Source organism: Capra hircus, chromosome 19 (assembly GCF_001704415.2).
Source record: "Capra hircus breed San Clemente chromosome 19, ASM170441v1, whole genome shotgun sequence".
Classification (NCBI taxonomy): domain Eukaryota; kingdom Metazoa; phylum Chordata; class Mammalia; order Artiodactyla; family Bovidae; genus Capra; species Capra hircus.
Genome location: NC_030826.1, coordinates 42717253 through 42729289, shown reverse-complemented (window position 1 = coordinate 42729289; position 12037 = coordinate 42717253). Strand labels below are relative to the sequence as shown.

General features: G+C 55.8%; 3 protein-coding genes across 5 annotated transcripts; 1 reads left to right on the top strand and 2 right to left on the bottom strand.

The window, feature by feature from the left end:
- Positions 240-3775, bottom strand: RND2 (Rho family GTPase 2). Of its 3 annotated transcripts, XR_001919756.1 has the most exons (7): positions 3571-3719; positions 2998-3085; positions 2083-2192; positions 1266-1400; positions 809-1071; positions 622-711; positions 240-400 (listed from the first exon to the last, which is right to left on the bottom strand). XR_001919756.1 is itself a non-coding variant. In XM_018065162.1 (6 exons), the coding sequence occupies exons 1-6, from the start codon at positions 3670-3672 to the stop codon at positions 699-701; spliced, it is 711 nt and encodes a 236-aa protein (XP_017920651.1). In that variant the 5' UTR covers positions 3673-3719; the 3' UTR covers positions 240-698. The 3 variants fall into 3 exon arrangements, 2 of the variants coding, with proteins under 2 accessions (XP_017920651.1, XP_017920652.1); XM_018065162.1 differs by having other exon boundaries at positions 240-711; XM_018065163.1 differs by having other exon boundaries at positions 240-1071; positions 3571-3775.
- Positions 3681-6517, bottom strand: LOC106503257. Its single transcript, XM_018064011.1, has 7 exons — positions 6472-6517; positions 6158-6280; positions 5521-5714; positions 4651-4763; positions 4280-4447; positions 3839-4157; positions 3681-3776 (listed from the first exon to the last, which is right to left on the bottom strand). Exons 1-7 carry the CDS (start codon positions 6515-6517, stop codon positions 3681-3683), a joined length of 1059 nt encoding a protein of 352 aa, XP_017919500.1.
- Positions 5132-12001, top strand: VAT1 (vesicle amine transport 1). The gene is made up of 6 exons (XM_018065161.1): positions 5132-5631; positions 8538-8745; positions 9139-9309; positions 9415-9504; positions 10053-10294; positions 10458-12001. The coding sequence occupies exons 1-6, from the start codon at positions 5218-5220 to the stop codon at positions 10539-10541; spliced, it is 1209 nt and encodes a 402-aa protein (XP_017920650.1). The 5' UTR covers positions 5132-5217; the 3' UTR covers positions 10542-12001.

Genomic DNA, 12037 nt, shown 5'->3' with positions numbered 1-12037 from the left:
AAACCCCCTAATGGCGTTAGGATTGTCTGGCTCATTAACTGAAATGAATAGTCCCAAGACACTCTCTCCCACCTCTGGCTCCTAGAAGAACATTGCTGATCCAGCCCACAGCTTTTTCCTCTGCTCCATCTGCGGACATCGACAGGGAAGTTCTTCCTGAAGCCTAACTTTCCCTCCAGCTACTAGACAGTGGTAGATGGTTGTTGTTTTTTAAGAAAGCAACAAAACTAAACCCACAGTCATTTTCCATGGACATGGGCTTTATTTGGACTCTACTGGGGGAAGGGAAGGAGGGAGCTAGGACTGGTGGGTAGAAGGGGACAGGGGGAGAGAGAGAGGCTTCTCAGTTTGCTTTTTAATTTAGTGCATGTTGCCTGGAGGTTAGGATGAGTGAGAACAGCTGTGGAAGTGAGAGGTGAGGAAGAAGGAAGGTCAGCGAGTGGACACTTTCCTTGGGGAAGAGTGCCAGGACCAGGATATGGGGACTGGAGGTGGGGAGGAAGGCACCCCTCATACACTGAGACTCAACCAAGGTCACTGCTTGCTGCTGGCTTCCCCAGACCCCTGGCCCCATCCCAGCCCGCAGCCCAGATGCCTGCTCTGCTAGTTCCCTCAACTTGCCTTGGACAGGAGCGGAATGAGGATGTGGGGAACAGTGGCACCCTTCTGCCTCCAACTCCCTTGTCAGGAAGAACTGTTCATTCACCCGCCCTAAAGTCCCAAACAGAGTCAGGAGATCAGGAAGCCAGGACCAGCAGTGGGACAACTGTGCCCCAGGCCCCCCGCCTCCTCCCACAGGACCCCTCACATGAGGTTGCAGCTCTTGGCTCTATCCTTGTGTATCTCGCCCTCATTTCCGTTCCCATTCCCATTCCCCCGGTCTGGCCGTCCTGCCAGCTGAGCAGATCGCTGTAGTCCCCGGCGTGAGTCAGTACGGCGCAGCTGCCTGTGGCCACGGCCGAGGGAGGCCACGGTGGCCACGTGGAAGACATCTCTGACGCTGCGCTCAGAGGACCGGGAAGAGCACTCTACATAGGACACAGCCCCCACCTGCTTGGCCAGCACAGTGCCCTGGAAGGATGGAGTGAGTGGAGAGGGTCATGGGACTTAGCCTGCGGTTCAGCAAGGGGCAAGGAAGCTGGGGCAGGGGGTTAAGGGATCAGGTCAGAGGCCAGGGCAAGGGATTAGCCAAATAGGGTGTTTTCAGAAAAGAGGCTGGGAGGGGCAGAGGTGAGAGGTCTTAGGTCACAGATCAAGAGGCCCACCTGCTCATGTGTAACAGGGATAAGCCTCTGCTTGGACAGCTCCCTCAGTGTGGCCAGGTCAGTCCGCATGTCCAGTTTACAGCCAACCAGCACAACCTTGGCATTGGGGCAAAACTCTTGAGTCTCCCCTTGCCACTATTTGGAGCAAGAAAACAAAGTTATGCAGGGGTAGAAGGAGGCACAACATGTAGGAACCACCCCCCTGGCTCACAGCATGCCGGAATCATGCACCCCTCTAGTCTTTCCCATGTAATTAAGCAAGCAGGTGACACTGGTGGGCTTGGGCTGAAAAGCACGCAGAGCTGTGGGAGAAGGGAAAGAAGGAGAAGGCAAGGGTGGGGGCCATGCAGGGTCGGCTAGCTTGGAATCTTCCCATTCCCACTTGCTTTCCCAAATTTGTTCCTGGGAACAGACCAATCCCACCCTCTCTTCCCACAACTGCAACTGAGAACTGGGGCTGCCTTAGCCGACTTCTGTCCATTCACCAAGGGCTTTTATCATGGAAATAGGGGCCTGCAGAGGACACCACAGGGGCTTTCCTGAGCTCCAGCAGCAGCATTCCCATCTCCTCCATCCAGGGGCTCCCACATCCAAGGACAAGTAATCCCTTGAGTACTTCTCCCTGTTGTCCCCCATGTCCCCCAGATGCCATATCCAGCTCTAGGACTGACTTCCAGGAAGTCAGGGAGGATGAGAAAAGTTCAGGGTGTCACACACTTTCTCCCTAATGGCCATGCTCAGCTTTAACTCCCTCATCCTGGCCCATGTGTTTCCCTGTCCCCCTCAGTCTAGCTGTCCTGCTTCCCCAGACTCCCACCTTCTTGAGGACACTGTCCAGTGTTTCCGGTCGGCTAATGTCGAAGCAGATGAGCACAGCGTCCGAGTCAGGATAGGCCAGAGGCCGGACGTTATCATAGTAAGAGGAACCTGAGAGAAGACAGTGAGGGAGGGGACAGAAGAGGGTCCTGAGAGTGAGGAAAGCCTGGAAGGGAATGGGAGACCTTAGCAATCCTGGCGGTTAAGGCATGCTGAGCAGAGAATGGGAAAGAGCAGGTATTAGTCCCCATCAAGGAGTCTGTTTCTCCAAGGAGAGCAGACAGAAGGGAGGTTAGGGGGCAGAAATAAGCTTTTCACTTCCCTAGGGAGTTCTCTTAAAGTAATCATTCTTAATCTCTTCTGGGTCTTTGAGAAGCTCATGAAATCATTTAACATTCTCACAAAATTTTGCATGTGCTTTCTGGGCTTTGACAGACATCTTCTATAGCTCTCCAGGGGAGCCAAGCAAAAATTTAAAACAAAACAAAACACCCTCCCTTCTTGGAGATGAATGGGCAGGGGCAGAGTTCTTTCACTCTCCTCCTGGGAACTGATCTTGGATTTCTACAGTTTAGTCTAGAGAAGCAGTTTCCTGCTGTACCCCCTCACCCCAAGAAATTCTAAATGTCTTTTCTAAACCCAGCCTTATCTCCTAAGAAATATGTCCCAAAATAAAAGTCATTCCTTCCCAACTTTCCCAGGTATGCAGAATCCAGCTGAGGGGACAGGCTTTCTCCTTCAGGTCAAGGTGTCTGAAAGCTCTGCCTCAGTTTCCCTGGCTTTAAGCAGAATATTGATTTTCCTTCCTCCTAGAATTGGATGGACGGGCTGGGTTGAACGAGAGCCTAAGGATCTAGTCCAGGGAGGGATTACTGGGAGGCCTGGAAGTCAGGGTGACCCCGAGGGACTTGGCTACCTGAAGTGTCCCACATGTTGAGCTCAATGCGGCGCTTGTCGATCTCAAAGCTCGCGGTGTAGTTCTCAAAAACGGTGGGGACATAACTCTGCAGACACGAATGGGTCAAGATGAGATCCTCCAGTCCTCAACCCAGACAAATGCACTCCTAATTCCCACATCCCATGTAGCCCAGCCCCAGGACCCAAGTTGGTCCGGTGTTGGGCAAAGGGGAGATCCCGGGAGCGGCTGCCTCAGCGGAATTTCTGCCAGGCTCCCGGACCCCACTCTCGGTCCTTTCAGGCCCTAATTCTTCCTCTTTCCAATGCCTAAGACCACCCCCCTCGACATTTCCCTGGCGCCCCCTCCGGGATCCTCTGGTTCTTCCAAGCCCCATTCATCTCACCCTGCTCCCCAATTCCTCCCACCCCAAACCTCTGCAGTCTTTCCAGAAACCCTAACGCCTTCCCCAGTCCTCCAAACCCCTCTCTTGGATCCCTGGTTACCCCAGCACCCATTTCCGTCCGTCCCCCAGGCCCCAGTCACCCAACGCCCCGGCCCCAGCGCCCCTCTCCCAAGACGCCGGTTCCTCACCCCGGGGTAGGCGTCCTTGGCGAACACCTGCAGCAGCGCCGTCTTGCCGCACTCCGCGTCCCCCACCACCACGATCTTGCAGCGGCCGCTCTGCCCCTCCATAGTCCCGGCTACGCGCCGGCCCCCCGCGCAGCCCCCCTCCCGCGCTCCGCTGCCGCCTCCCCCGCCGCTGCAGCTGCAGCCGCTCGGGCCGCCGACACCGGCATCTCTCGGGCCCGCGCCGAGCCCCCGCCCGGGGCCGCGGCCCCCCCTCCGCCCCGCCCCCAACCCGGCGGCCGCGCCCCCGGCCCCGCCTCCCAACCTCGCTGCCGGGGGGCGGGGCCCAGAGGAGAGGGGCGGGGCCCGGGGCCCAGGAACAGGGTTCTGGCGCGCGGAGTGATAGGTCCCCTGCAGATTTGGGGCCGCTGAGCGGGGTTGTTTGACTGACTTCACTTCCTCCCGCCTGGGATTGGGGCGCAGTTCGGGGAAAGTTCTGAGAGGTAGGGTGGAAGCTGCACACGCATGAGGCTTGGGCCTTCTGCGTGCCCACGCGTGAACGTCGGTGTGTTACTGAGGACACGCGCAGGGGCACCCATCCACTTTCTGAACTGAAGGGGGCGCGAGAAGGTAGGGGGGAAAAGGAGTCTTTTTGGTTTAGTGTCTCTCCTCCACTCTCAAGTCCCGTCAGGGAGTCTTGAGGATATGTAGGAAAGAACTCCAACACACCTACCAGGACAATGGTGACGTCATGGCTTTCCGTTTCCATGGCAACGGCCTGTCGGGTCTGGGGCTGCAGTGACTTAACCGTGGGCCCGGACTAGCAGGAAAGCATGGACTGAGTTTCTCCAGCCAAGCGCAGGGTGGAAGGTTTTGGGGAAGCTGCGTCCTCTGGTGGATGCTTCGCGGAGAAGAGAGAAAGAAGAGGAAGACAGAACTGCCCAGGGTGACAGCCCTGCTGGAACCAGAGACAAACTCTAAAATCATTTCAGGCTTGATTCGGAGCCTAACATTAATCAAACCTGTTTTGCATGTGTCTGGCATCTTTTACCTTTCAAAAGCGTTTCTTTAAATAGAGGATACTCAATTTAATTGTATCTTTACCTTGTAAGGAAAACTGGAACAAGCAACATCATTTCCATTTTACGGAAGGAACAATTGAGGCACAGAGCTTTAACAAAGATAGATGGCTCGGTCACCCTGCTCCAGCTTTGCCACTGCAAGAACACAAAGAGTGGATCACATATGGGTAGTGTCAGAGCCTGAGGACCAGCTGGGTCGAGTTCCGCTCCACAGGTGGCTGGCTCCCCACATCTGACGTAAGCTCAGTGTTAGGTAAAAAGACCAGGTTTTGGGATCGTCCTTCAGACTGTCCCTCAGTATATTTTAAAACTTATTTGTCATGAATACATAAATTAAATCGCAGTCTTCCTGATCCCAAGAGTGATCTCGCATGAGTCCGTACTCATAAGCTCCTCTCCCCTTCTCGCGCTCCCGCCGCACCTGCTGGGTGGCCCTGGCCCTTTAAGTCGGCGCACGAGGCCCCGCCCCCGTCTCGGCGCCCCACCCCGCCCGCTCAGAGTTCGCAGCCTGCGCTAGTCCTGACGCGCCCCTCCTTCCCCAGCGGTGCACTCTCCGTCCAGCTGTGCGCCCACGTCGGGAATCTCAGCCATGTCCGCCGAGAGAGAGGTAGCCGAGGCGGCCACCGCGGTGGCGGCAGCCGAGGCAGGGGCTGGAGAAGATGCCTCTTCGCAGCCCCCGAAGGTGGAGGCAGCCGGCGACGCTCAGCCGTCTGCGGCCTCCGAGGGGCCCGCCGCCCCTTCGCCGCCGCCGCCGCTGCTGCGCTGTTTGGTGCTCACGGGCTTTGGCGGCTACGACAAGGTGAAGCTGCAGACCCGGCCGGCCGCGCCCCCAGCCCCGGGGACCGGCCAGCTGACTCTGCGCGTCAAGGCCTGCGGGCTCAACTTCGCTGACCTTATGGCCCGGCAGGGGCTGTACGATCGGCTCCCGCCGCTGCCCGTCACTCCCGGCATGGAGGGCGCGGGCGTGGTGATCGCTGTGGGCGAGGGCGTAAACGACCGCAAGGTGAGCGGGGCAGGGCGTGGAGAGGCTGCGCAGGCTACCGGGCAGTGGGGCACGATTGGGCGGGCGCCGGGGGTGTGGCAGAACTGGGGGAAACTGGCACGAACCCGGGTAGACGGGCTCGGAAGAGCACAGGACAGGAGACTGTGCTCTGAGGTTCCTGGAGAACTGGACTTATACTGGGGAGTGGGGTTGAGATGGAACCCTTGCCCGCTCCCTAAACGTTTTAATCGTGGCCGCCGCCCAGAAGCCGCGGTGGTGCTGGGTGGGTGGGAAAACAATAAGGAGCCTATGCGCATGCGCTCAGTGAGCTTCCCGGCCGCCCCCCGCCCCCCGCGCCCCCAACTCCCACCACCCACGACACCTATTCGGTACCCTTGCCCCCTGAACTCTCCGCGGGTAGTTGTCGTCTGTGACTCTGAGTGACGGTGGGGGGCGGGGCTTTCCCCCCACCCCTGCCGAGGAAGCTTGAAGAGCTCTGTAGTCGGAGTTGGGCGGGGGCTCGGGGCCGTGCCAGAGCGCTAGTCACATGCTGCCCCGTGGTCTGTGGGGGTGTGAGGCTGCCGCTCCCAGAGCCCGGCCGGGGAGACAGGCACGCCCATCATGGAGGAGAGGGAGTCCGCCACCCGCTTCCCCGCATACCGGCCTTCCACTGATCGTGGGGGTAGGGGTAGGAGTGGGGACTGCTTTGGGGGGGCGGGAGGCGAGATTGGGTGTCTGGATCTTTGTCTTGGGCTCTCTGTCTCCCGTGATTGCAATATCTCCTCCGCCCGTGACTCAGCCAAGCGGACCACGACCCCAGGGGCGCCGCCCTTGGGAACTTGGGGCAGAACCCACCTCTACCTTCCTCGGAGGGGACCTTCGCCTCAGAAACCGGGCCGGTGCCCATTTGGACCGGGGAAGGGGGTGGGGGTGTGGCACCGTGAGCAGGTTGGCCCAGCTCTGCCGGTCTGTGTCTCCTTGTTGTTTATCATTAATCTTGGCCAAAACCCCAGACACCGAATAGATCCAAATGATCAACTCTTTGAGAGACCTGGGGTAATAAGGCCTTTGCATGTCGTTTGTTGAGGGGTTTTCTTTTCAAATCAGGCCCCTGCTTGAGAGACTCACCAAAGGCAGACTTCATCTTGCCAGACCTATGGGCCCCAGATCCCAGAGCTGAAAATTTTGGATTTATTGTACAAGCATACATTGCCTTCCTCCTAAAGGGCTTCTCCCTGGATTCAGCTTCCACTCCACCCTTTCCCCTGACTTCTAAATAATCCTACTCTGAGAAGGTGCTAAGAGGAATTTTTTTTTTTTTTTGATGGGGGTAGTTTTAGTTCATGTTACTGCTCAAGGCCAACTACCTAACCCCTTCTCCCCACACTTTCCACTTTGAAAATACAGGATATCCTGTCCAGAGTAAGAATCTGATGTAAGAGGCTGAATTCTGAGGGGAGAGCCCTTCCTCGCTTCTGATATCTGAGCTGGGGAGGGGTCCTGGGCTGAGGGATGAACATTAGCCTTGGTGAGTGGATCTTGTTCTGGACCAAATCTGGGACTGGCCACCACCTAGACTGACCAGTACACTTTTCCCAGCTCTCGATGGTTATTTCTGAGTCCGCTAGTCCTGAGTCCTGGGGAGGCCATTTCCCAGACCTCATCAGGCCAGTGCTTGTGAAGAAAGATGCTAGTCTGCCCTCTGTACTCCTCCTCAGTGGAGTGTGGGGGTTTGAGGACATGAAAAAAGGGTATGTGTGGGTGTCCCATCCCCCTACCCCATGGATCTCAAGTCTGGTTACTATGCCGAATTCCCATCATTCCTGGCAGGATCCAAGACAGACTCAGATTGTCCTGGAACAGATCCCACACCTCCCTCTCCACACTCTTCAGAGAACCATGAGAGGCTTTCCTCCACGGACTGCCCCCTTTCCCCTGTCCTCCCCTTGACCCTGGTTGTTAAACTGGAGGGGAAGCTCCTGTTTTCTTTGCTCCCTTTCCCTCCTGCTAGGAGGCTCTTGTGCATTGGCTGAGGGCCTGGGGAAGGAGAAGAGCGATGTCTTTTCCTGATAGATGGGATGGTGTGGGTGGCTCTCCTTGTCCACTGCTCCTTTCCCCAGTCACTGGGTGAAGGTTCCTTCTGAGCCCTGGGTGCTACTCAGAGACCTTTACTTGCACTTCCATATGGCCCTTAGCACATACTGCCCTATTCCTTCAGTTTTAAGATTGGTGACTGCCTCTCCTTGCTTCTGGTATTGTCATCATCGTCGTCATGATTATTGGCTAGCACTACCAAGTTCTTACTGTGTGCCAGATATTAGGCTAAAAAATCACTGAATGATATATATATATTTTTTTGCCACTTAATCCTCATTAACTGCCCTGTTTTACAGATAAGAAACCTGGGGCACAAAAAGGCTAGACAGTGTTTATTTGCCCCATATCATACTGTCAGCAAACAATGGAGCCATTTTTTTTTTTATAGCCAGAGCAGTTTGATATCTTCACCAGTATTTTGCCTCAACTATATGCTTCTTACACAATAGTAAAGTGTAAGATTTGTAAGTGGAGATAAGGCTAGTATCTTCCTCAGGGAGCTGACATGAGTTTTAAGTGTTTATATATAGTGATTACAATAGTCCCTGACCCTTGGTAAACAGTCAATAAAGATACATTGTTATTGTTTTTGATGATATTATTACTGTTATTGTTACAACCATTACTCTGAGCCCTGCTGCTGCTTGTACTATTAGTTCATTGCCAAGAAGAGGGCCTTGTGCACAGTGGAATGTCGTAAATTACTAACAGGTGAATGAATGAGTGAATGAATGATGCTCTTTATTTATTTAAATTATAGTTGACGTACAATGTTGTGTTAGTTTCTGGTATACAGCAAAGTGATTCAGTCTCTTTTTCCATTCTTCAAGATAGGGGACCGAGTGATGGTGTTGATCCGGTCAGGCATGTGGCAGGAGGAGGTGACTGTGCCTTCGGCCCAGACATTCCTGATGCCTGAGGCCATGACTTTTGAAGAAGCTGCTGCCTTGCTGGTTAATTATATCACAGCCTACATGGTCCTCTTCGACTTTGGCAACCTACGGCCTGGCCACAGCGTCTTGGTACACATGGCTGCAGGTGACAGGCACCCTCCATTTATCCGCTTCCCTTATCCCACTCAGATTTCCTTCCAGGCCCCTTCCCTGCTGCATGTCTGGACTGTTGTCATGGCAACACTGGCTGCCTCGGCCTATGGTGCCCAGAGGCCTCTGCAGTGTTGTTGCCATGGTAACTTTCAGGCACCAGGTCCAACCTGGTGTGCTATCCATAGAAACGTGCCCCCGCCCAGCACCCCCCCCTTGCCAGTCACCCTCCCCTCAGTTGTTAGTCTTGGAAATTAGACATGGGATGATGGAAGAAAGCCTCAGGATGAACCTAGGCAAAATGATGAGCTGGATCCTTGAGAGGTGGGAATGGGGAGTGGTGGCTAGGTGACCCATATCCCCTCCTTATGAAAGTGTCTTGCTTTAGGGGGTGTGGGTATGGCTGCCTTGCAGCTGTGCCGAACAGTGGAGAATGTGACCGTGTTCGGAACAGCCTCAGCCAGCAAGCACGAGGTGCTGAAGGAGAACGGAGTCACACACCCCATCGATTACCACACGACTGACTACGTGGATGAGATCAAGAAGATCTCCCCCAAAGGTCTCAGGGAATGGGAAGGGCTCGGGTGGCATAGGACTAGGGAGGGGGGGCGTCTTTGGGTCTGTGGCTCCTAATGCTGTTCTTGGGCCTCCTACTCTCTGACAGGTGTGGACATTGTCATGGACCCTCTGGGTGGGTCAGATACTGCCAAGGGCTACAACCTCCTCAAACCCATGGGCAAAGTAGTCACTTATGGTAAGTGAATGGGCCAGAGATGAAGGGGGAGTTTGTGGAAGCATTGTGGGTCTGAGTGGAAGCACTATGGGATATTTGGGGCCCAGGGCTTTTGAAGGCAGAAGGTGTGGAGACTCCGGTGCTCTGAGTAAGCATCGCTGTTAGGATGGTCCTGGTTATTGCATTCAGGTTGCTGCCTCCTGGGTGTACCTACTGTCCTTCTCTTTCATGAGTCATAGCAAAATCGGTGTTCTGTGGTTTTGTTTGGGGATTATTCCTGATACAATATCAGCCTGTCTGCTTTCCCCTGTTCTACTTCCTGGGCTTCTTGGGCCAGCTGCATTTTCATTTAAAAAACTACTTCACACCCAAAATAAGTAAGTAAAGCTCAGAGCAGTCTTTGAGTCGCTTGGGCCAGGTAGCCAGCAGGTGGTAGAAGGTTCTCCTGGCACTCCTGGTGCAGGCATGGATAATTGTAAGGGGCCCACAGTGGGCAGATGAGCATGAATCCAGACACGCTGGGATGTGCCTGGCCCCTGGATGCACAGCTGTGTGTCTTTATGCCTCAGGAATGGCCAACTTGCTGACGGGCCCCAAGCGGAACCTGATGGCCCTGGCACGCACGTGGTGGAATCAGTTCAGCGTGACGGCTCTGCAGCTGCTGCCGGCCAACCGAGCCGTGTGTGGCTTCCACCTGGGCTACCTGGAGGGCGAGGTGGAGCTGGTCAGCGGTGTGGTGACCCGCCTCCTTGCTCTATATAACCAGGGCCACATCAAGCCCCGTATTGACTCCGTGTGGCCCTTTGAGAAGGTGAGTGTGGTGGCTCTGCACGGAGGGCCTGGGTAGGACACCCAGGAATGCTTGGGGGTCCCCAGAGGAGGAGGCCAGGGAGGAGGGGGAGGGCTGACCCCTTTAGGCTGGCTCTTAGAAGAGCCGGATGGTGCTGAAAGCAGAGTCTTGTCTTCCTCTCCAGGTGGCGGATGCCATGAAGCAGATGCAGGAGAAGAAGAATGTGGGCAAAGTCCTCCTAGTGCCTGGGCCGGAGAAGGAGAACTAGGCTGGGGGCTAGGCAGCCCTCGGGGCCCGGGAAAGAGGGAAGTTAGGAAGCCGTGTGCTGTTGGCCACCAGACCCTCACTGTTCGGTCCATCCTCCGTCGCCGCACGTTGCCCTCTCTCCCCGCAAGGCCCCCGTGGCGATGGCCTCTTTCATGCCCTGTTCTTTCTTTTTAGTCAGGGCTTCCCCCTCCTGCCTTCCTGCCCTCTGAAGAGGTTGGGAAGTGACCACTTGGATGTCTGGGCCCCGCCAAGGGGACAGGGAGGGTCAGAGGGAGGCCAGCTGCTTCCTGCCCCCACCCTTTCCCCAGGCCCACTGTGCTGCTTTTGTGCCAAGATTAAGGTTAGCCAGTCCCTTCCTGTCTTGTTCTGTGTGCTTCCGCCTACCCGTCATTACCCGCCATGCCCCTGCCCCACACCTCCCCAAAGAATTGAAATGTCAGCTCAGGATATGGGGCCAATCTATGTAAATCCAGCATGTCCCTGTGTTGCCCTAGTGTCCCTTCAACCCGGGCCAGCCAGCGCCCCCCTTGTTGCAAGGCCTCGTCCTGTCGCCAGCTTCTCGAGCACAATCGGGCTTTTCCCACCTCCAGGTGTTCTGACGCTCTCAACCAGAGGTGCCTCTTCCAACTGGGGCGGGAGTCAGATCTGCCCCTCTCCGTGGGAGGGACGTGGAGCCCCCTCAGCCCTTCACTGAGTTCTCTGGGTTTGCTCTCAGTGCCTTAGCAAAGGAAACCTTGCTTGTGTATGTGGGGGTCCCTGCCTCACAGCTCCTCCCCCCACCGTCCTCCCCAGTGCCTTCCTTGTTCTGCTGGAGCTGGGGTTCTGCTGCTCCCCAGTCCCACAACACTGCCAAAAATCTGTGTGTGTGCCAGTGGGTGGGGGGCCAGCCCCTAGCCTCCTGGGGCCTGGGGCATGTCCTGTCTCTGGGGCCGTCGTTTCTCTGTGGTGGTGGAGGAGAAAGAGGCGGGGGAGCTTTCCCAACCTTGCAGCTAAGTGTGGCATTTACCAGCCAGAGCTCTGAGAGACGATGCCATCTGTGTCTTGTTCTGGGACCAATGTAAAAATCAAAGCACATTCCCCCTGTCGTCAAGGAAGGCCCACTGCCTCCTCAGAGCAGGGAGGCAGCTTTTTAGTCAGCCCCAGACTTTGTTTATGTGGGTAAGGAGATAGAATAGGGGCTCAAAGTGGGGTGGTTTAGGACCTGGGCCACTGGAACCAAAGTGGGGACTTCCTGGGGCAGGGGTTACAGTAGCTCCCTCTGCCCTGGGATCTGGGATAAGGGAAGGTTATTGCCCGAGCCATTGCCAATGGGAGGTGAGGGGGAGGGGCTCAGCCTCTTCATCATCTGAATGAGGCCGAATAACATGTGAAGTGCGATTGTTTTCGTTTGTGTGTACCCACCCCATTACCGAAGCTGCCTTTGTGTTTGTGTCAATAAAACGCCAAACCCTGCGTCCTGGATCCTGCCTCTGATAGTGAAGGGGAAGGTGAGCTTGT

Bases quoted from the DNA above. Each gene is read 5' to 3' on its own strand.
- VAT1 (XM_018065161.1), top strand. From the start codon at position 5,218: ATGTCCGCCGAGAGAGAGGTAGCCGAGGCGGCCACCGCGGTGGCGGCA. The intron at 8,746-9,138 runs GTGACAGGCACC...GTCTTGCTTTAG, and splicing joins CTTGGTACACATGGCTGCAG to GGGGTGTGGGTATGGCTGCC. The intron at 9,505-10,052 runs GTAAGTGAATGG...TTTATGCCTCAG, and splicing joins GGGCAAAGTAGTCACTTATG to GAATGGCCAACTTGCTGACG.
- LOC106503257 (XM_018064011.1), bottom strand. From the start codon at position 6,517: ATGGGCACCGGCCCGGTTTCTGAGGCGAAGGTCCCCTCCGAGGAAG. The intron at 4,764-5,520 runs GTCAGCGAAGTT...GTGTTCTTGCAG, and splicing joins AGCCCCTGCCGGGCCATAAG to TGGCAAAGCTGGAGCAGGGT. The intron at 4,158-4,279 runs GTAGGTGTGTTG...CGCCCCCTTCAG, and splicing joins ATGACGTCACCATTGTCCTG to TTCAGAAAGTGGATGGGTGC.
- RND2 (XM_018065162.1), bottom strand. From the start codon at position 3,672: ATGGAGGGGCAGAGCGGCCGCTGCAAGATCGTGGTGGTGGGGGACGCG. The intron at 2,193-2,997 runs GTAGCCAAGTCC...GTCTTCTCTCAG, and splicing joins CAACATGTGGGACACTTCAG to GTTCCTCTTACTATGATAAC. The intron at 1,072-1,265 runs GTGGGCCTCTTG...CCATCCTTCCAG, and splicing joins TCCCTGTTACACATGAGCAG to GGCACTGTGCTGGCCAAGCA.